The sequence below is a fragment of the Ambystoma mexicanum genome, chromosome 1q (assembly GCF_040938575.1).
Source record: "Ambystoma mexicanum isolate Mex_15411 chromosome 1q, UKY_AmexF1_1, whole genome shotgun sequence".
Lineage (NCBI taxonomy): Eukaryota > Metazoa > Chordata > Amphibia > Caudata > Ambystomatidae > Ambystoma > Ambystoma mexicanum.
This window is the reverse complement of record NC_090922.1, coordinates 40,632,524-40,652,647: the sequence shown is the minus strand read 5'-3', so window position 1 is coordinate 40,652,647 and position 20,124 is coordinate 40,632,524. Positions and strand designations below refer to the sequence as shown.

At 51.6% G+C, this 20,124-nt stretch overlaps 1 protein-coding gene across 3 annotated transcripts in view; it reads left to right on the top strand.

The window, feature by feature from the left end:
* The window catches only part of AP1G1 (adaptor related protein complex 1 subunit gamma 1), a 1,918,561-nt gene that overhangs the window by 419,793 nt on the left and 1,478,644 nt on the right, over positions 1-20,124 (top strand). For all 3 annotated transcript variants that reach the window (XM_069635469.1, XM_069635470.1, XM_069635471.1), the window contains one exon: positions 7,770-7,846. In XM_069635469.1, the coding sequence (XP_069491570.1) occupies positions 7,770-7,846 (77 nt within the window). The remainder of the gene's footprint in view (positions 1-7,769; positions 7,847-20,124) is intronic.

Here is a 20,124-nt window from a genome sequence, read left to right as displayed (position 1 = left end):
ACCAGGTGAGGGTTACACCTAGACCTTTCCCAGTTCTATCTTTTCCTACCCCAAGAGAAATTCAAGATGATCACGCCCAGCCAGATACGGTCCTCCTTGCAGATGGGCGATTGGCTCAGCGTGGTGGATCTTCAGGATGCTACATGCATATTCTGATTTGGAATCCACACAGGAGATATCTCAGTTTTCTCTTTGGGAGAGGAGCAGTTCCAGTTTCGAGTGCTTCCTTTTGGCCTCAGCTCGGCACTGCGTGTCTTCACGAAGATGATGTCGGTTATTGCGGCCTATCTCCTTCTGCAGGGTATCCATGTGTATCCGTATTTGGACAACTGGCTCTTACGCAGCCCTTGTCCGTTGGAAGCAACGGGCAATCTTCAGTCTCTCCTTCAGCTCCTGTTCTATCTTGGGCTGTCAGTGAACTGGCGGAAATCTTCCATGACGGTCTCGCAGGACTTGATTTTCCTGGGTTTTCGCTGGAACACGATCGAATGCAGGGTTTACCTGACCGGGGACAGAATGGCGGATCTGTTAGCCATGTGTCAGATGTTTGCGCAGTCGGAGAGCATGTCGGCCTGGTGGTGCCAGAGGCTTCTGGGCCTCATGGCCTCGTGCGTGTTGGCTCTTCCTCTTACTCGTCTCAAGATGAGACGGACCCAAATGGCTTCTGAGTTTTTGGCGTCAGGCTGTGGACCCGGATTCCAAGCTGATGATTCCGGCTTCCATGAGAGCGGACCTGGAATGGTGGTCATCTCTCAGCAACCTGTCGGTGGGTGCGGGGTTTCAGGACCCAGCCCCTACGGTGTCGATCATGACGGACTCCTCCCTCCTGGGGTGGGGTGCGACGTTGGATCTTCTTCAGGTCTCGGATCTCTGGTCGCCTCAGGACAAGCTCCTCCACATAAATCATTTAGAGCTTCTGGTGATCTTCCTAGCGCTCAGGGCGTTCCGACGGATCATAGCCAACAAGTTGGTCCGCATACGTACGGACAATGTGGTGTTGATGTATTACATCAACAAGCAGGTGGGAACCAAGTCTCCTCTCCCCCCCCCCCCCCCCCCTTGTGGACCTGTCCATCCAGATTTGGGAGTGGGCTGTGCTTCATGGTGTTTGGCTGCTTGCAGTGCACATCCCGGGCCAGCTGAATGTCGCAGCGGATGCCCTCAGCCGGCGGACAGTGGTCAGCTACGAGTGGGAGTTGAAGGCGGAAGTCCTCTCGTGGGTTTTCTTGTGTTGGGGCACACCGGAGGTGGACCTCTTCACTACGGCGGTAAACAAGAAGCTTCCTCAGTATGCCTCCAGAGGGGGGCTGGGAGCCTCCTCTCTGGGGGATGCTCTCGAGATTCCATGGCACAACATGAGAGCTTACGTCTTCCCGCTTCTGCCTCTAGTCCATTGAGCTATTTGGAAGCTGAAGAACTCGGTGAACTGTTCCCTTCTACTCATAGCACCGTGGTGGCCGGCCAGGTTTTGGTTCTCAGAACTTCAACACCTGTCGATGTGTCCGCCGATCAGGTTACCAGTGACCCCCCGATCTTCTTCATCAGGGGGAATAGCAGATGTGGCACCCCTCCCCACAATCGCTCAGCTTGGCGGCATGGTGCCCGATTTCAAGTCTTTAGAACATCTTAACTTGTCTGCGGATAACATGCTTATTATACAGGCGGCCAGGAAACCCTCGACTAGATCCCAATACAGAAGTAAATGGCTCGGGTTCTGTCATTGGTGTTTGGAAAAGCAGTTGGACCCAAGGGAGGCTACAATTGACACAGTGCTGTCCTTCGTATCCTTCCTAGCAGAGTCGGGTGTTCACGTTCTGTCATGCAGGACTTACCTTTCAGCAGTCTCCGCTTATCTTTCTACGTACCAATGTTCTTACTCTTTGTGTAATCCAGTGGTTAAGAGGCATTTGGCATGCTTGACACGCCTCTACCCTCCAGTTCGTAGTCCGCACCCGCCGTGGGATCTAAATGTAGTCCTGACGGCCTTGTGCCATAAGCCTTTCAAACCCATGGCCATGGTGGACCTCAAGTACCTATCCTGGAAAGTGTTGTTTTTGGTCGCCGTTACGTCAGCAAGGCGGGTGAGTGAGCTCCAGGCCTTGTCGGTGGAGCATCCCTTCTTGGTCTTTCACAAGGATAAGGTAGTCCTACGGACAAATCCTGCTTTCCTGAAGAAGGTGGTAACTGAATTCCATCTAAATCAGTCGATCTCCCTGCCGGTCTTTTTTCCGAACCCTACCTCAGAGGCAGAAAGGGTTCTGCATTGTCTCGATGTCAGAAGGGCTGTTAAGTTCTATCTGGACAGAACTTCTGAGCTTAGTTCTTCTCAACTATTTGACCTTTGGTAACCCTCAGGGTAAGCAGGGGCCTCTAAGGCGACTATTTCTCGGTGGATCGCCACCTGCAATACGGAGTCTTTCACCGTCCAAGGGCTGAAACCTCCTAAGGGTATTCATGCACACCTGGTGCGGGGCAAGGCAGCCGCGGTTACTTTTCAGAAATATGTCCCCTAGGAGTCCATCGCTAGGGCAGCTACTTGGGCCTACCCATCTGCTTTTTGTAAGTATTATTGTCTTGACATGTGCTCAAGAACTGATGCTCAGTTTGGTCAGGCTGTGCTGAAGAACCTTTTTCAGTAAGGGGTATTTCCATCCACCCGTAGTTCCTGTTAGGAGTGCTTGGGAATCTCCCATAAGTACGCAGGAAAGGGGACGGGACGTAGGAGTATAACCAGGTTACTCACCGTAGTGACCACCTTACTCCTAATCCATAGTCCCCTTTCCTCCATACGCCCGCCCGCTGTCCTAATAAGGTTCCTCTGTTATTGCTAATGGGTCTCTGACCTGGCGATAGAAAAGGACTGATGGGCTATACGCGGGGCGGAGCCAAGGTGGGCGGGGTTAAAGCCGCGTGCCGGGCCCTGTGCAAGAAAGAGGAAGGACACATTTTTGAAAAAAAAAATGTGTGCGCTTTTTACAAAGTGCTCCGGTCTCGTCCCACAGGACGGAGAGATGTCCCATACGTATGGAGGAAAGGGGACTATGGACTAGGAGTAAGGTGGTCACTACGGTGAGTAACTTGGTTATTTTATAACACGCTAAATACCGAAGAGGTTTTTAAGTGCAGATCCGGGATTCAAACCTCTGTTGCTCTGCGTCGTCTTGCTTCCAAGATGAACGTGTTGCCACTGAGCTATACTACCCGTGCCAATGTATGATTATTAGGAAGGTTAATATAAGGATTGGTGAACATAGTGTGAGGTTTCGTAACCGCAAGCCCGAATGTTGAATTGAGACCTCTGCTGAAATAGTTTTCGACTACCGCAGAGAAACCCCTCTCTGCTTTTGTGTGTTGTCATTTTAGGGCACTCGCCACATTTAGTAGCCATATGCTAAAATCGTGAATGTGCACGCCAAAAATAATGCAAACATTCTCAAAATAGATCGGCCACCAGCTTGTTTTTAGACGCATATAAAAGTAACCAAAAGTCCCATGTGTAAAAATCTACAGTGATACAAAAGTATCCCCACTGTACTGCACTGAATGATAAGTAAAAAGTGCAAGAATTCAAAAAGGGAAACCATTTCCCATTACTGATGGTCTGAAGGACTGATCGGTTTCTTCGTAACAATGAGCAAAATGGACATGGAGCTGAAGGCTTTACTTTCTTTCAAATGTATTTGCAAGAACTAAATGCACAAAAAGGCCCTATACAGCCTTTATCTGGAGGTCTGAGTGGGCCTACAATGTATTGGAATAGGTTGTCTCTATTGACCATTTACTGTTTTTATACAAACACTAGGTATCTTACCTTGTACTCATTGAGTTATTAAAGGGATATGTTTGTAATCAAATGAAGGTGTGCATTTTTCGGTATACCAATGTGGTGCATTTTCTATGATTGTGCCCCTCTACCTATCTTAAGAGGGGTAAGGCTTTCCTTTTTTGTTGGGTGCATTTGCCACACCTTAAGGTAGTGGTTATACAGGTCTCATCAGTGGGCTGTACACAACAGCCTTACAATGATCCCTCAGAATGTATTGGGCTTCCCTCTTCAGCACTTAACATTGGATTCTCAAGACTATTGGTCTTTATACACACACTGTTTTTGTGACTTGAAAAACCTATTTTGGAAGGTAGATTTCCTGATGGCTAGTAATTTAATAAGATGAGCAAGTCATAATTAATATATTTTTCTCTGCTTTTATATAACAATACATCCTGGGTATTTTTGAGAGAACTATTCAGTCTTATCAAAGATTTGAAACCACTATAAACCTGCAATTTCCTTATATTTATTGAGAAAGGATATCCCATTCTTGATGTTAAATGGACACTCCAAAGGTTTCTTCACAAAATTAAGGTTTTGAAGGCACCAAACAAGTTCTGGTATATTGGTATATTGTTTTATAGTCCATTAAATAAAGAATGCACTGTCTCTAAAAAAGCTCTTTTATATGTAACATGTATAAAGCTATAGTACAATTGAGCTTATAAGGCTCTTAGCAATGCACAGAAGCACATTCCAGTAGAACAGGGCTCTGAAACCTTTTGGATCTCCAGATGTGTTGGACTACAACTCCCAGGATCCTTTCCCATCATAGTTAATGAGGGATCTTGGGGAGCCATAGTCCAAAACATCTAGAGAGTTCATAATTGCTTAGTTTCTGAAGCCTGAGTGCTTCTCTAGTGTGACACGTGCCCCTCAGAATTTTCAGGTAATGCTTTTAATCCTCTCTTCTTGGAGGGTACAGCTACACAGTATATAGTATACTTCTAAATCTGATGAGTATCCATTGCTGGATAGGAAAGCTACTTACATGTGACACTCATGTTTTCAATACTAAAAATCCCTCCTGTACTTGCAGCAAAGGTTCTACGTTAAGGCTTATAAAGCTGACCGGTTGCTTGTGCAGTAAGTCGGGGGGCGAAGGGAGGGGCAGAGGGGAGGGGGAGGTGTAAGAGGCACCCAGAACGATCCTTAACATTAAACTGGGGAAGGGGGGGTTCCGCAAGGGCTATTGTAGCAGCCTTTACAGAGTGTTACACTACCTTATAGTCTTCAGACTCTTGTAAGCTGTCGCAATGCTCCCAACAAAAGATGACTTGAGGGGAAAGGGAGGGATTGGAAGAGGACATTACACCTGAGGAAGTGGGGGCGGCAATTCTTTCCTTGCCAGGGAACAAGGCCCCAGGGTTTGATGGATTTTCTGTGAATGTATACGAAACACTTAAGGAAACGCTGATCCTGATACGAGTGCTGCTGTTTAACTACTTTGGGAACTCTGGGCCCATCACTCCAACAATGGAGGAGTGAAAAGTAGGGCTCCTTCCGAAAGCTAACAAGGACATCACGCAGTGTGGATCGTACCGTCCCATTGCTCTCATTAACATTGATGCAAAACTGGACATCAATTTTCTGGCAACCCGTCTAGAAAAATTACTCCATAAATTGGTTGGCTTTGATCAAACCGGATTCATCTGCCAACGGCAAACTTTTGAAACATGCAACGAGTTTGCCACCTCATTGAGAAAGTTGATATAGCCAAGAGCCCAGTGGTGCTGCTCGCCGTAGACACCGAAAAGGCATTCGACCGTGTAGTGGTCCTTCCTGTTCTGCATGCTGGACGCAATGGAGTTCGGGCGAAGTTCTAGTGGATAGTCATAGCCAACTACCAATTTCCTTCTCTGCGTCTAGCTATTAATGGTCACCTATCACAGGGTATAATGGATCGTCCACAGCACTAAACAAGGGTATCAGATCTGCTCTTGGCAGGCTTACGATCAGTGCCGGACATCAAAGACATCAGCTTTGGTGGCGAGGAGCACAAAGTGATGACCTTCGTAGACGTTCTGCTCCCCTCTCGGCGTTCTCTAGAGAGCTCAGCAAATTCTGCTGTATTGCTGGCCTGAAGATCAATGCCCACCCCATAAGTCGGAATTGTTAAATTTGTCTTTGACGGAAGCTCAGCTCCAGGGGTTGAGGGAGTTTTGCCCTTATACATGGGCAGATAACAGCATCCGATATTTAGAGGTGCACATTACTAAGTCTCTTGACTATATCAGGCCAACTACATCCCCCTACTAGAGACAGTGAGGTGTCCGTTGCTGAAATGGGGGCCTCTGCCCATTTCCTGGCTCGGAGGTTCAACCCGCTTAAGATGGTGATACTACCCAAGGTCTTGTATTATGTTCAGCCCTTCCTCTACAGGCCCGCAAAAATTCTTCAAAGCTCTGCAGAAACAGAGAAGGTTGTTCATCTGGAATCACAAAAAGCTACGGGTCTCTGTGAAAATGCTTATGGCAACCACACATAAGGGAGAGCTGTGGGCACCTAATTTCCACCTTTATTTTCCACCTTTGATTGCTTAGATTTGCGTGGTGCGGGAGTGGTTTACGAGCGATCAGAGCAAGATATGGATGAGGATGGACAGAGCAGTGGTTGGGAAGGCCCTTTTATGAGGTACTCTGGTGTGCACGGTCGGACAGGCCTACAAACGTGCATTGTAGCAACATCACATTCTTGTTTGAAGACGCATGGGACTGCACTATTTTCCAACCCCCAATTTAGGTCTGTAAGGGACCAGGGAGCATTTGCACGGTAGGAGGCGGCAGGCTGCTGCAAGCTGAGACATGGTGGAGGGACAGGACGTTAAACATTTATACAATGCAAACAGTTTGCTTGTGTGGGGGGGGGGGAAGAGATTGCACTATGCGCAACTGTGACGGTGGCTAATGAGCCCAGTGGTTAAGGCTGCTGCGACCAGGGATCTCACTCTCTTCGAGACGCATGTGACGACAAACTCTGGGGACAAACATATGTTAGCAGCACCCTACAAGCTATTCGCCAACCTTCTGGGGCATCCGGATTTGGCCATACATGAAACAATGGGAGGCCACCTTGGGACACACCATACAGGGGTACCAGTGGGCCAGATTGTGAGGGAAATATATCGAAACTTACAAGAGCAATTCAGATTTGCGAGATTTGGCTGAAGGTTATGGTTCAGTGGCATTTTATGCCCTAATAACTACACAAATGTAACCCGGCGGCGCCCAATACATGACACATGTTGGCGGGGGTGTGGGAAAGGTGGGTCCTGGGAACATATATGGTGGAAATGCAAGGGCATATAGACCTTGGAGATGTGGGATGCATCGGAGGTGTTGCCGTCTAGGGCACAGGGGAAGGTCTATGTGGTTCTCAGCATGGCTGCCTTGCTATTGGTGGTCCAGAGATGGAAAAGCAAAGTTATCCCCACGGATCAGGAGTGGATAGCCAGGATATGGAACTTTGTGGCCCCTGGAGTTGGGTGACTTATTAGATTTATTGGGACCACCAAAAGTTCAAGGCGGACAGAGAATTGGTCTTGTCATTCCTTCGCAATGGCTTTAGAGCTGGTTGGTGTCCACAGAGACTGAGGATGCTAGGGTTGGTTTAATGTCAAAGGGTAAAACTTCGAGATAATGTGCCGAGGTCCACTAGTTCATTGTTGGGGGTGGGGGTGGGCGGGCTTTGATGTTTTTGAAAATGCCAATACAAATATTCTTTAAAAAAAAGGAAAAATAAAGAAACACATTTAAGCTACTTTTTATAGGAATCCTGTGTACTGGCTGGCTGGCTTTGGAGACTTGGCATACACTCATGAAAATGGGTAGAATACCCGGGCTATGACACTGTTGTAACATGCATGGACCTTTAAATTGCGCACAAGAAACAATAAAAAAGTGTACCTTTCTTAATGGCTTTATTTATTTTTGTCTTCAAGGTGTTCTTCACACATCAGTCGTCCTGCTTACAGAGATGTGCGAGAGAAGCCCTGACATGCTTGCGCATTTCAGAAAGGTATGTACAATGCATATCCACTTTGCAGAGCCACTAGGATGATTTTACTTTCTGATAATGAGAACATGGGAGACAATTTATTTTCTTCACTCGTGTTCCACGTAGATATCTGTCCCCCCAACCCCATCCTTAATGAAATGGTCTTCTTACTTTTCCTTTTTTACAAGTGCCAGTAGTTTGCTGCCAAAAAGCAATCTGGACTAATTGTTGCACTAGCAGGGACGCATTCAATGTTAAGCAATAGGGTTGAATGATCAACTGCAATTCATGTAGAATGATGTTTGTGTGAGAGTTTGGCAAATAATCAATTTGGCTCAATGAATATGGGTGAGACATCATTAAGACACACTTTACCCTCCCATCCCCCAATGATGCGTCCCCTACTTTTCCCATCTGCCGTCTACTGTACTTTTCCCTAACCTCTGTCAGTCAGTGTCTACTTTCCCCTTTCTTCTGTATGCAGTCTACTCTTTCCCTCTTCTGCTGTTTTACTTCTTCACCCCTCCACAGTTTACTGTCTTGTTCTGTTGACTAAGGCCTGGCCTCCTGTCTTCCTTTCGCCTATAGCTAGTCTGGTGTCACCTCTCCTTCTGGGCATCTTTCACCTGCTCAAGTCATCAGTACTGCTGCCACCTCTCTGTTGTCCTTTCTTGGTCGTTTCACCCATGTTTAACCTGCAGTTCAGTGAATTTCTTTGCAAGCACAATCCACTGTATCAGCCTGACCCCAACTACTCCTGAACCCTTCTACCTCCGCCCACCTTCCACCTTTAGTCATCCCGCCCTTCAATTCTTGGCCTGCTACGCTCAACCACCTACCTGAAAGGCTTTTCCATTCCTTTGAGGCGCTAGACTGCTGGCCTATTTTATCACCAGGCTCCACTCATTTGATCGATCTTTTTTTTTTTAATACAGCATTTTATTGGTTTTTGGAAACACAAAACATACAGCCCCGTACAGCGGGGTAGACAAAACTTCCCCTTCCCACCCGCCAACAACTCCTCGCCTGGTCTACTACCAACGAGCTTCAAAATATGTCCCGAAATTTTGTCACTTTCCTACCACACCCAGCAATTCATTTGCAAGTCTCTGGATGGCGCTACGAGTCATTATTATAGGTTACTTCTAGTGCGCCTCTTCCCAATTTTGCCATATTTTCTGCACTTCCTTAGGGCACTCCCTGGCAGTATAAACCCTATTTTCTATTGCGATGCAGATGTCCACATCCGTGATCCATTGTTGAAAGCTCGGTGGCCTTCCTTTTAAGTATCGCTCTGGTGGTAGATGGGAACGCTTTCTCATACCTTGTTAGATCAATGTCTCCTTCTATCCCCAGCAGTAATTGCTTTGGATTTACAAGTATTCTCCAGCATGGGGTCTGGCATGGATTCACATGCTCATGAATATTCCCCGTCATCAGGCTGGGAATCCTCGGTAAAGAAAAAACAAGTATCAGTTTCGTTTCTGATCTGACTTTCGTAGTAATAACCAATCACTGGTCTCTGCGTCATACTGACCACAGCCAATGACTGCCCTCTACCTAAGCCCCACCTCTGGCAGCCATCTTCAGATTTTTACCGCACGTTCATGTGTTGGGATCCTCGTGCTATTGCTCTCGAGCGTTAGTGCTATTTTTTCACGTTTTTTCTCAAAAACTTCGTTTTTTCGGTCAAAAGAGCCTCAAGCTCCACCGACTCTCTATCCGATCAACAGGGACCCGTGTCGGATTCGTCTGCGCCCCTCAAGGGTGAAGATTTCGTCGAGCTACGCTTTTGGAGGACTCCAGAAGTTTCTCAGGCCCGGTCATGGCCCAGGAGAAGGGAAGCTCGACGCCCGGAAAGCTGTTCAGGGTCTGCCCTGGATGCCAGCTGCAGAACGTCTTCAAGGAGGACGAACACTCTTTTTGTCTCTACTGCCTACATGAGGACAAGACGCACGTGGAGAAGGACTGTGCGTTTTGCGGCAACATGTCGGAGCGGACCATGAAGGACCGCCATCAACGTCTCGCCAACTGGCTAGAAGGGAAGAGCCCGTCCGGCGAGAAGAAGAAGAAGAAATCTGAGCGGTCTTCTAAGACCTTTGAGGAGGCCCCGGCGACGGGGGTCCAACATAAGGCCAAGCACCGCGAGTCCGCTGGCACCGGGAGCGCCGAACGGTCGGGCTCTACGGGCGCCAGGCAGGGCGCACCCTCCCCGGCACCATCAACCACGAGCCAACGCTCTGGGTCGGGTAAGAGGAAGGCCGAGCACCCGGCGAAGCTCCTGGAGAGGCCCCGGTCGAGCTCGAAGGCGGAGGGGGAGCGAGGCGGTGTCCCCCCCCCCCTCAAGGATAAGGCGGTGAGCGCACCTAAGGTGGTGAAGGCCTTAATCCATCCGGCCAAGCCCTCTATCGAAACTGTCGCGGCGGCCCTGGCTCAGCCTGTGCAGGCTACACCAGTGGTGGCGACCTCGGGGCTCCGAGTCTCCCTGCCACCTCGGAGGGAGTCCCCTTTTGTGCCCATCGATAGGACCCCCGTGAAATCCCCCGAGGGGAAGAGAAAGGGGGGGGCAAGGCGTCGTCGTAGATTCGGCTTCAACCTCGGAGGAGGAACTGGTCGAGGTCTTAAGCCACGGCCTCGGTGTGGAAGAAGACCGGCCCGTCGGGATGGATCCCGACGCAGGTGACGACGACACCTGATCGCCCGTCGGATTCCCCTCTGCCAGCACCGCAAGACAACTCGGCGGCCATTTTGCTGGCTATACAGTCCTTATGCTCAGAGATAAGGACGAGACTACCGTTGCCGACGGAGGAACCTCTCCCGTCGGGGGACCCAGAACCGGGACCTTCTGGTGTTCCCCCTACTAAGAAAAGAAGGATCCACCCTCCACCTCCTTTTCAGCCGTCGCGCCCCGTCCAGCCCTCCTCCCCGTCCACCCGAGGGGATGATACGGGGACTGACACTGCAGCGACGCGTACGGACGACGAGGTATACGACGAGGATGTACCGTCGTCGCCTCCCACCAGGGCTTCTCCGCCCGACGAGATTGGATCGTTCCACTCCATGATCACCAGGGCATCCGAGCTTTTTCAACTCTGCCCTGAGGAGAAGAAGAAGGAAGGTTTCCTTTATCAGCGGCGCGAGGCCAAGAGGAAGACGGTCCTCTCAGTGCCTCTATTGGACGACATTTGGGATGAGGGCCTCACCCTCCTCAAGAACCCTTCCACGACGCCAGCTAGAAGAGACCGGTACGAGAAGAAGTACCGGGTCCCGGACACGGCCCCCCTGTGCCTCCGGGCGCAGCCTACCCCGGACTCCGTCGTCTCCGCGGCGGCCAGGAAGAAAGCGGGGGGGGGGTGCGGCCTCCACATCGACTTCCCCACCGGACGGTGAGGGAAAGAAATTGGACGCTATGGGACGCAGAGTCATCTCGTCGGCAGCGACGACGATGAAAGCGGCCAACGCCTTGGCTATCGTGGCCCGTTACGACAGGGAGCTCTGGTACAAACTGGCTCCCCTGCTGGACTTCCTGCCGGACGACAAGAGGACAGAGGCCCTGGAGATCCTGCAGGAAGGTGAGGTGGCTTCGGACCACGCCATTACCGTTGCGACGGACATCGCCGACACTGGGTTCCGCCAGTTGGGCAACGGCGTTTGCCTTAGGCGGCGTGGATGGCTCAAGGCTACGGACTTCCGTCAAGACGTTCAGACCAGAGTCCTGGACATGCCCTTCGATGGGAACAACCTGTTTGGGAAAACAGTGGACGATTCCCTTCAGGCCATTAAAGCGGACACTGAGACGGCCCGGGCCCTGGGAGTTCTGCAACAACGACGGACGCCCTTTCGGAGCAGCGGAGGCAAGGGCGCCTCCAAAGGTTCCGGCGGCGGTTTCTCCACCTACCGTCAAGCGGCCCGCTCGTCGTCTCAGGAGGCCTACAGAGGACGAGGCAAGTCTGGCGGACCCCGCCGTCGTCGCCAAGGAGGTCAAGGCGGCAAAGCCTCGTCGAAGCAGGATTGAACCGGCCGTGGGGTCGGGCCCCCACCGAAGCACCCCGGTGGGAGGCCGGCTGGCGAGCTTCGTCAGCGTGTGGGAGTCCATCTCCACCGACCGTTGGGTGCTGGACGCCTTGGCCCGGGGCCACGCGCTCGAGTTCCAGAGAAGGTGCCCGCGCGTCCCCCCCCCTCTCCTGGAGGTAAAAGCGATGCTCAGGAAGGGCGCCATCGAACTCGTCCCAAAGAGGCTTCGGGGCTCCGGAGTCTACTCGAGATACTTCCTCGTGAAGAAGAAGACAGGGGGATGGCGCCCCATCCTGGACCTGCGACGTCTGAACAAGTTCATCAAGGCGCAGAAGTTCCGGATGGCCACCCTCCAGCACGTCCTGGGTCAGCTGGAGGAAGGAGACTTCCTGTCGTCGTTGGATTTGGAGGATGCCTACTTCCATATTCCCATCCTAAAGGGGCACCGAAAATTCCTCAGGTTTGTGGTCCAAGGGCGTCATTACCAGTTCAAAGCCCTCCCCTTCGGACTACGGTCGGCACCCAGGGTATTCACCAAGTGCCTCGCACCGGTGGCGGCGCAGCTGCGCCGCGAGGGGGTCCACGTCTACCCCTACCTGGACGACTGGCTCATCCGAGCCAAGACGAGGGAGCTCGCCGTGGTTCACACGGCAAGGACCGTCCAACTTCTCACGGACCTGGGATTCTCCGTGAACTACGCCAAATCCCACCTGGTACCCGCGCAGGACGCTCTGTTTCTGGGAGCGAGGCTCAACACAGTGTCCCTTCTGGCCTCCCCGTCGGAGGAGAGGACCAGGACCATCCTGGGCAAGGTGCAGCGGATGTTGGTGGCCGACGCGGCCAAGGTGAGGTCCATCAAGTCCCTCCTCGGAATGATGTCTTCCTGCATCTACCTCATTCCCATGTGCAGGCTCCGGATGCGCCCGTTGCAGGAGTTCCTGGACGCGCGCTGGATCCAAACGACGGGCAGCTTCGAGGAAAGGATCACACTCGACGAGAGTTTCCGACCAGCGGTCCGGTGGTGGGGCACCCGCGCGCATCTGACGGCGGGCTTGGACTTCCAGACCCCAGCCCACCAGGAGACAGTGACCACGGATGCCTCCCTGGAAGGGTGGGGAGCGCACACCGAAAATCTGCACGCAAGAGGCCTTTGGCTCCCGACGGAGAAATCCCTACATATCAACGTCCTGGAGCTCCGTGCAGTGTTTTGGGCCCTCAGGTCCTTCCTTCCGTCCCTCAAGGGCAAGGTGGTGAGGATCTTCACCGACAACACCACCACCATGTTTTACATCAGGAAACGGGGCGGAACCAGGTCCCCAGCACTGTCCAAGGAGGCGCAGGACCTGTGGCATTGGGCCATCGCCCAAAGGATATTTCTGGTGCCGTTTCATCTGGCAGGGATAAAAAACACCATCGCCGACTCACTCAGCAGGGAGCTGCGCTCGTGCCACGAGTGGGAGCTACGGCAGGATCTAGTGGAGCGCCTCTTCCGACGGTGGGGCACACCCCAGATCGACCTGTTCGCGACGGCGACGAACTCCAAGTGCCGGAGGTTCGCCAGCAGGTTTCCCCAGGCGAGGAGCATGGGCGATGCTTTCTCGTTCCCCTGGGAGGGCCTGTTCCTCTACGCGTTCCCTCCTTTGCCACTGCTAATCCGGCTCGTCAACCAGCTCAAGAGGTCACGGTGCAGGATGATCCTCGTCGCACCTGCGTGGCCGAGGCAGATATGGTTCCCGGACCTTCTGGACTTGTCGGCGTCCCCGCCAATCAAGCTGCCGGTGGACGCGGATCTACTCTCCAGAGAAGGAGGAGCCATCCTCCACCACGACCCGAAATCGCTGAACCTGCAGGCCTGGCTCCTGCAGCGCTAGAGTTTGGAGGATACGACATACCGGCCGACTGCAGAGAGGTTCTTGCAAAGGCCAGGGCGTCCTCGACTCTTAAATGCTACGGACACAAATGGAAGAGGTTCTCTGTCTGGTGCCACGCACAGAAGAGTAACCCTCTACGGAATACGGCCCCCCAAGTACTGCCGTACCTGCTGACGCTGGCCAAAGCTGGACTGGCACACGCGTCCATCAAGATTCATCTTGCTGCGATCTCCCGATACACCAGAACCACGGGGCGGATGTCCTTGTGGTCTCATCGTCTGGTGAAAGAGTTCATGAAGGGACTGTTCAGATCGTTCCCGCCGGTGAAGGCTCCAGCCCCGGCGTGGGAGCTCAACGTGGTGCTGACCAAGCTCATGGGACCTCCGTTCGAGCCTCTGCACTCAGCTCCGTTGAAATTTCTGTCGTGGAAAACAGCGTTTCTTGTGGCCATCACCTCCGCACGACGAGTGGGAGAGATCCAGGCCCTTTCCTGCAAGGCCCCGTACTTGACTTTTCACGACACGAGGGTAGTGCTCAGGACGCACCCCTCCTTAATGCCCAAGGTACCGTCGGACTTCCATCTCAACGAACCCTTGGTGTTGCCTGTGTTCTTCCCGTCGCCTTCGTCGCCGGCTGAGAGGACTTTGCACTCGCTGGATGTGGCTAGAGCGCTGAAGTTCTACGTGGACCGCACGAAGTGTTTTCGGAAGACGTCACAACTCTTTGTGAACTTTGGACCTGTCAATCAGGGGAAGGCTCTCTCGAAGGCTTCCATTTCCAGATGGCTCTCCGGCTGTATCATGTACTGTCACCGGTTGGCAAACCGACCGCTGCCTGGCCGTCCGAGAGCCCATTCCACCAGAGCGATCGCAGCTACCACGGCGTTCCTATCTGGTGTGCCCCTGCTGGACATATGCAGGGCTGCTACGTGGAGGTCGACGCACACCTTCACGAAATTCTACTGCGTCGACCGCGATTCCAGGGAGGAGTCCAGGGTCGGCCAAGCAGTGCTGCGCAACCTGTTCGCCTGAGGTGAGCCTGGTGAGGAGGTAAGATGCTTAATGTTGAGTTTGATGTGATGCTTAATATTGAGCCTTTGCCACCTCCCGTGGTTGTGCATGTGTGTACTGCTATGTATTCTTTATTCATGAGCATGTGAATCCATGCCAGACCCCATGCTGGAGAAGGAACAAGTTACTTACCTGTAACTGTTGTTCTCCAGCATGGGTCTGGCATGGATTCACATGCGAACCCTCCCGCCTACCCCTCTGCGGCTCTTCACTTGGTCATACTGCCACTTCACGTGCTTCCAAATCTGAAGATGGCTGCCAGAGGTGGGGCTTAGGTAGAGGGCAGTCATTGGCTGTGGTCAGTATGACGCAGAGACCAGTGATTGGTTATTACTACGAAAGTCAGATCAGAAACGAAACTGATACTGGTTTTTTCTTTACCGAGGATTCCCAGCCTGACGACGGGGAATATTCATGAGCATGTGAATCCATGCCAGACCCATGCTGGAGAACAACAGTTACAGGTAAGTAACTTGTTCCTTCTCTTTCCCATTACCCTTGACAGTACGTCACAGCACTGCTGCCAGTATTGTTGAATGATGGCAGATTCCCATAGATTGATAATAGGAGCCTTTCTCCCTCTTACATCTCAGACAGTATGGATTCGTAGCCTTTTCCCACTTGAACAGTGCTACCCTTAGGTAGTAAATCCTATGTAGTATTTTCAGTTGAATTAATCTAAGCCTGGAGGAGATGGTCGATTATCTGGGGTACATTAATGCAGTTACCCATTCCTTGGGAAGTATATCACCTACCTCCCTCTCGGCTTTCAAACCCGACCGCTCTTTCGTAGCAAAGGAGTTAATAGCACTGTACATAGTAGATGTGACTTTCTGTTTCAGCAATTCTGGGAATACGTTACGTTCTAACAGGGAGTAATCGGGTATGTCACTCAATTCGGGGAGGTGAGCCTTTAACGCATGTTTGAGCTGGATATAATGGTATTCTTCATTGGGTCGGAGTGCGAAGGTGGCAGTCAGATCCACAAATGCTATTATTACATTTTCTTTCATCACATCACCAATTTTCGTGATACCTCGTTGGGCCCATGATCGCCATTTAGGGAGTTTGTTCACCTCCGGGAGATGTCTGTTGTTCCAGAGTGGTTGTGCTAGAATTGGTTTTTTATCCCAACCTAGGTACTTATGTTTCTGATGTTTGTTAATCTGCTTAGAATCACATGCTGTGCATAGGTCCGACATCCAGTGGTCACTGCAGAGTATTGCATTTTGTTTTTCGTAGTCGAAAAGGGGACGTCGACAAGGTGTGTCTGTAACACTATCCCTATAGTGACGTGCGTTGTACCCACAATCCCTCACGCGTCGAGGTCCCTCAGATTGTTTTTTTCCGCCCAGCTTATGGTCGCCTTACGCGGAGCTCCTAGAGAGACATTGCTAAACAATTACTACGGACCTCGGTCCTTAATATATACTTATTGTTAAAGATCCCTCCCCTCGACGTTAGCTGTGAAGCTGTTTCTCCGCCGAGCAAGTTTTCGACGGAGGAGAAGAGACGGTGGAGATCCTTCGGCGCTGCCGAACACGTGGCCAGGCCTCGCCGGCCAACATACAGTAGGGAGAGTGGGGGTTTCGAACTTTTACCTTCTCGTCGAGAATGTCTTTCTTTCTCCCCTATATTTCCCTTGGGGTTGTTATCACCAGTTTTTATTGCCTCAGCTATGGAGAGGACACCTTGTAAGTTTTGCCCACGCTGTAGGGGCAAATACACTTGGAAGGACAAACACAAGCTCTGTAATCGTTGCTTGCCCCTCGATCATAAAGAGGACAGCTGCGCGGCCTGTAAGCTCTTGAAACCAAGAACTCTTAAAGAACGGAAAGTTAAGAGGTGGGCGGACTACGCGATGTCGAAGTCCGTTTCCTCACCCGCCGCCGCTGTTACAGAAAGTGACGAGGAGGGTGATAACTCGACGTCCGTTACGGAAGTCATTAACCCCCAGAAGGAGCGCTTGCGCTCCTCGACGTCCGTCCCCGGCCCCGAGGGGCTCGGCTCACGCCCTGCTTATGGGGATGAACACCCCGGCGACAAGGACGCACACAGACCCCATAGGCCTAAGCACACAACCCACGGCTCTTCTTCGTCCAGGACGAAGGATCCACCAGCGCCGAAGGGGACGCAGGGCACTCCGGCGTCGACCTCAGACCGCAAGGGTCTCAAGCCCCACCCGCAAACGCAGCCGCGACCAGCGATTGGGCTTTTATCTAATACGGGCGCTACCCCAAAAACATCTGACGTAACGCTCCATAGAGCGGCCGTCGAAAAACAACGCGCAACGCCGACTCCAGAACCCTCGACTGACGAACTCGTCGTCGAGAGTCTGGCTAGAATTGTTTCCGAGGACAAACGCAAGTGGACGACGAAACAGACGTCGAATACCGCACCCAAGGATATAGAAACGCCGAAAAAGCACAAGAGTAGCCAGGAACTGCCCCATCCATCTAAAGGCACTTCTGAACTACCGGAGGGCTTTTCTGAGGGCGACGGAAACCTTTCGTCGACGTTGTGGGAGCGTTCGAAGCGTTTTGAAGCCGAAAACACTGATTTCCCCCCTCTAGACTATTCAGGGGTTCCCCATGAGACCCTGGAAAGACTCCATTCTTGTATGGAAAAGATGGAGAGGTTTTTGGGTAACCAAAACCCACCCACACCCAAAAGACCAAGAGAATGGACCTAGGATGACCCTAGGGTCAAGATTCCTAGGCTGTTTACCCCTTCTACAGATGCATATGACCTCACTGAAGAGGAGCAATACCTCCAGGAAGATGAGGAGTGTTTAGGTGGAGAGGAAGAACTTGAGGAGGAGAGGTTTGAGGAAGACCCTTACACTAGCGCAGGAGCTTTTGAAGAAGATAAAGCTACCTCACAGCCCTGGCACTCCCCATCAGTGCAGCCTTGGCAATCCCCATCAGTGCACTCAGACCCTGATGTCTTTCATCCTTCTCCTCCCAAGGACTCACCTATTGGGAACACCTCCCCCATAGATGACCAGCCTTCACTTAATGCACTATTGCGCAAGGCAAAGGCGCATTTTGAAATAGACACAGGGGAGACCCTTCCGGACATAGACTTTGTAGAAAAGGTTATTAAAGAAAAAGCCCCGGTCAGCCAGTCCATTCCGCTCCTGGCTTCTATAAAGAGAAGAATAACTCCTTCCCTTTCCAATCCGGCCTTAGTCAGAGGGGTCAACCCTCGGATAGAAAAGCTCTTCAGCCCTTCCTCTTCTGACCCTTTGTACATCAGGGGACATTCTATCCCGGACTCTCTGGTAGTGACCAACACAAGAAAGAGAGCGGGGGTACCACTATCTACTAGTGAGGCACCACCTGACAAAGAGGGCAAGAAGCTCTATGCACTTGGGAAGAGAATCACGACATCCGCCGCCTTCTCAACCAGGATCGCGAATAACAATTCCCTACTAGCTAGCTACGCAGATGCACAGTGGAGCAAGCTGCGCAGCGAAGCAGAGGACGCACCAGAACCCCTGCGCTCACGCCTGTTGGCTACTATATCAGAGGGAACTCTTGTAAACCAGGGCATCGTAAAGAACTCCTTAGATGCCGCAGAGACAGCTGGCCGCTCCCTGGTTCAGGGAATACTTCTCAAACGCCATGTCTGGCTGCGCAATTCGGGATTTAAGCCAGAAACCCAGGCTTCCCTAATAAATAAGCCCATAGAGCAAACACATCTGTTTGGGAAAGCAGTTGATGAGGCCCTAGAACATGCGAAGAAGGAGTTTGATACCATCAAGACTCTTGACCAAATTTCTAGGCCACCTAACAGACGCAGCTATGGCAATAGACGCTCCTTTCGTGGCCAACGCCAGCAGCAAAGCCAACAACAATTTTACTCTGCTACCAACTGGCCCTCTAACCAAAGCACCCAGTTCAGTCAAAGAGGCCAACGTCGTGGCAAGGGAAGAGGGCGCGGCTCCAGTCCAAAAGGCCCCACGCCCAATACCAACAAATGACCCAAAGATTCGGGTCCCCTCCCATGCATCACCGGTCGGGGGCCGGCTAACATCGTTCCTTTCAGCATGGGAGGGAATAACGTCAGTCCGCTGGGTATTATCCACCATAGCCCACGGATACTGCATCGAATTCAACGGTTCCCCGAAATACAGACCCCCACGGAACCGACGCATGACACCGGAACACCTCACTATTCTTCTTCAAGAAGTAGAAGAGCTACTGAAAAAAGAAGCTATAGAGGCTGTCCCCCTATCTCAGGTAACAGAAGGTATTTATTCAGTGTACTTCCTTGTACCCAAAAAGGACTTAACCATGCGCCCTGTATTAGATCTGCGCCCAGCGAACAACTTTGTCAAACCCCAAAAGTTTCGTATGGTGACCTTGCAGGAAGTAATCCCACTGTTATCACAGGGGGATTACATGACAACACTAGACATGAAAGATGCATACTTTCATATTTTAATGTTGCCAGCGCACAGAAAATACCTCAGGTTCAAGATAGAGAACAAACACTATCAGTTCAGAGTACTACCCTTCGGGATAGCATCTGCACCAAGGGTATTTACGAAAGTACTGGCAGTGGCAGCGGCCCACCTGCGCAGATTATCCATCCCGGTTTACCCGTACCTCGACGACTGGCTCATAACAGGGGATTCTTACGAAACATGCTTCTCCCATACCCAAAGGACCGTAGACCTTTTGTCCCAACTGGGCTTCTCCATCAACGAAAAGAAGTCCAGCTTAGACCCCAGCCAAATCAAACAATTCCTAGGGGCTCTAATTCGAACAAAGAACGGCCTCGTCTTCCCCTCCAACGTGAGGGTCCAAAACATGCTGTTTCAGATCCCCCAATATGTGGCAGGTCGGGAGCTGACGGTACGCAAAGCAATGCGCTTGCTAGGGATGATGGCGTCATGTATTTATTTGGTACCTCACGCGCGCCTGCGCATGCGCCCAATGCAAGAGTGGCTCTACAGCCAGTGGTGTCAGGCCAGCGGACAATGGGACGATCTGGTGGTAGTCTCGCAGGCCTTGGTTCTCTCGCTACGGTGGTGGACAAAGGAAAACCTGTTATTAGGGAAAACGTTTGCCACACCCGCAGTGGAAGCCACTCTAACCACAGACGCATCCCTTACAGGATGGGGGGGCTCACCTATCCCATCAGTCTGCTCACGGAGTGTGGACTCCGAGCTTAGCATCCAAGCATATAAACCTGCTGGAACTATTAGCAGTGTTCAAAGCACTGAAAGCCTTTCAGGAACACTTACAAGGAAAGACAGTGATGTCCTCACAGACAGCACCACAGCCATGCACTATCTCAACAAACAAGGGGGCACTCACTCTCCAGGACTGTCCAA